This window comes from Eucalyptus grandis, chromosome 8 (genome assembly GCF_016545825.1).
Source record: "Eucalyptus grandis isolate ANBG69807.140 chromosome 8, ASM1654582v1, whole genome shotgun sequence".
Classification (NCBI taxonomy): domain Eukaryota; kingdom Viridiplantae; phylum Streptophyta; class Magnoliopsida; order Myrtales; family Myrtaceae; genus Eucalyptus; species Eucalyptus grandis.
This window is the reverse complement of record NC_052619.1, coordinates 24,132,268-24,135,278: the sequence shown is the minus strand read 5'-3', so window position 1 is coordinate 24,135,278 and position 3,011 is coordinate 24,132,268. Positions and strand designations below refer to the sequence as shown.

General features: G+C 41.1%; 1 protein-coding gene across 1 annotated transcript; it reads left to right on the top strand.

The window, feature by feature from the left end:
- Positions 1-269: 269 nt before the first annotated feature.
- Positions 270-1,847, top strand: LOC104416771 (protein LATERAL ORGAN BOUNDARIES-like). The gene is made up of 2 exons (XM_010028119.3): positions 270-363; positions 840-1,847. The coding sequence occupies exon 2, from the start codon at positions 897-899 to the stop codon at positions 1,779-1,781; it is 885 nt and encodes a 294-aa protein (XP_010026421.1). The 5' UTR covers positions 270-363; positions 840-896; the 3' UTR covers positions 1,782-1,847.
- Positions 1,848-3,011: the final 1,164 nt, after the last annotated feature.

Here is a 3,011-nt window from a genome sequence, read left to right as displayed (position 1 = left end):
TAATATGAACGATGATATTTGGAAAAATATTTTTCAAATTATTCATTTTTCGGGGAAAAAAATGCACCCTTACAATGGATGTTGGCTTTGGTTAGAGCTTTTATATGAAAATTTAAGGTAGGAAGATGTTTTGAGTTCGCTTTATGCTATAGGCAAGATATTATCAACATTTATATATTGAAAAATAATAGATTAGATTGCATTTCCTTTCGAAAAAACTAAAAGCACGCGTGACAATTCCTCTCAACACCCACATCTCTCTGTTGAATCAGAATTGTCTCTATCCGCTGCACTCTCTTCAGAGAGATAGAGAGAGAGAGGGAGAGAGGGAGATCGCTCAGGCTGGAGGAGACCGTCGACCTGGTACGTCATCCATCGATGCTGAACTTAATATCTTTCTCTGATTCGTTCGTTCGTTCCTCGAAATGTTTTTGCTATTCTGGGTTTTTCTTTTGGGGAGGAGAATCGAAGGATCTGTTTTCTGAATAGAGTGCGAAAGTGATAAAATAGGTGAGAGAGGTTGCTTGCGATGAAATGATCTTTACAGAGAGAATTCCAGATTCAGATTTGAGCTCGCCCTTGAGAGACGAAATCGATGTGATGTGTTTTGAGATCAACATCCTGGAAAAGGAAAAAAGTGTTAAGATACATGTATATGAATCGAAAATCTGTGGCTTAGGCTGTAGCCTATTGAGTTTGGATCATTTCAAAATTAAAGTACAATTTTTTTTAATCAATTTTTCATTGTCAATTGAAACTTGAACTATAGGTGAATTGAATTGATTATGTTAATGTATGATTTCACCCTTAAATGTCTCTCCTTCTCTTTGATCTTGCAGCTGCTGATATTCATTCTCTTTGACGGGGTTTCCTCGCATTGAGGGTGGACAAATGTTATGTCGTCGCTGAGCTCCCCGTGTGCTGCGTGCAAGTGCCAACGCCGGAAATGTACCCCTGAGTGCGTGTTCGCCCCCTACTTCCCCGCGGACCAGCCCCAGAAGTTTGCCTATGTCCATGAGGTCTTCGGCGCGAGCAACGTGGCCAAGCTCTTGAACGAGCTCCATGTGTCGCAGCGGGAAGACGCAGCAAACTCCCTCACCTACGAGGCCGAGGTCCGCCTCCGTGATCCCATCTATGGGTGCGTTGGGCTCATCTCCATCCTCCAGCACAAGCTCAACTTGCTGCAGAAGGAGCTCAGCAATGCCAAGAAAGAGCTCGCTGCCTACATGGGACCCCACTCAATGATGCCAGCCACAGTGCAACCTCCTGGGGCGATGTTTCCGGCCGGTAATCCCTTGTCGTCCATGATGGCATTGCACAACACGGTGCCGGTCATCACGACTAGGGGCAAGGGCGACGCACTATGGCATGGTGGAGGGTCGACGTTGGTAGACCAACAACTGTTGCTTGAAGAACATCAACTGGCGGCTATTGCAGCGGCGAGGGAGCAACAAGACATGGGTAGGGTTTGTGAGCAGCAGCAAATTAGGAGGCATCATGATCAACAGCAACTGCAAAGTCAACATGAAACTAAGTATCGCACAAATGGTTCTGACTGTGTTGGGGAATTTGTTTCTGCAATACAGTACCACACCGCAAATAATGCAATTCCTCCAGGCCCGGCTTCGCCATCACTAGCATTGGGTAGTTTCATGAACCCATACCACGAGCAAGCTCATCGTCTCTCGTTGAAGTCGGAACAAGCATGCATCGAAAAACATCAAGAGCAACGATCCGGTGGCATGGAGGGCCAGAATGATGATGTCGGCCTTTCCTGGTGAATGTTTTTACTTCATTTCCGCTAAATCTTATCTTAGATGCTCAGATTTTTCGGGGGCGATTTTCACATATTAGGTATGTGCCCTCTCTTTCTTTCATTCAGAAAGTGAATGAATTCACTATTTCAGAATCATAAAATTATGTTTTTTTTAAATAAAGTTTAGCTGATGCGATGTAACTCATTTTGATATTGTACATACATCATATACCCGTTGGATGAAAAGTAAAAATCACAACCGTCTATACCTAGAGATCTGTTGAATGATTGGGATCTATATCATTTAAATCCAATGATAAAAAAAAATTATAAAGTTGCAGTGCCTCTTAGGACCATAGAATCAAAGATTTCCTAATATTCATATCATGTATTTAAAGGAGTCAAGCCAATCAAACTCAAAGCCATGCACATGATAGGTACTCTTAAACTGAAAAAGTACAGAGCATGGAGAGGAGAGGAGAGGAAAAAGGGAGCTGAAACAGGACACTGAAAAGTGGTTACAAATCTGGAGGAAGAGTCAAAATGGTTGACATGCAATGGCATTGGTAGGTTTCTGTCAAAAAAAATACGAAGTCCTTTTCGACTTTGTGCTCCGGTGGTCCCTGTACCGGACCAGAAAATCCTATTCACGTGCCAATCTCAATTATTCATAGGTAGATCTAATATCTTATATTTATACTTTGGGCTCTAGAGCATGATCTCAATTGTTCTTTATGTCAATTTCACCCCCCATAAAAATTTGGAAAGTGAGTCGATCTATCCCGATTCGTTATTCTATCCATTGTGTATTTGGAGAAAAAAATTGAACTATTCAAATTTTCATAACATTCAGAGCTTGGACGCTTTCAATATTTTCGCCATTTGATAATGTCGCTCTAAGTCACAGCCTAAATAGAAAGGCGCATGCTCTTTAGAAGGTCTAAATATTCATATTTCGAATTCCCATAACGTTCGAAGTGTCAATTGAATTTGTTGGAAAGCATTTCTGAATCCCACATTGGCATTTTGGTATCCTGCCGACCATTGTTGAGTTTCCGTTCCAAGAATTGTGTAAGATTAGGTCAAGGCAATGATTTACAGAACTTAAAGACTTTCTTTTCTTGTTCTTGAACAACGGAATAATGACAACATAAATTTCTAAACTTTTACTTGATTTGTAATTGAGTACCAAATATCTTTTTTGTAAATGTTCATTCAAGCATGAGAACTTTCAAAAAAAGATTCAATGTTAAGC

Excerpts from the sequence above, each read along its gene's own strand:
- LOC104416771 (XM_010028119.3), top strand. The coding sequence starts at position 897 with ATGTCGTCGCTGAGCTCCCCGTGTGCTGCGTGCAAGTGCCAACGCCGG.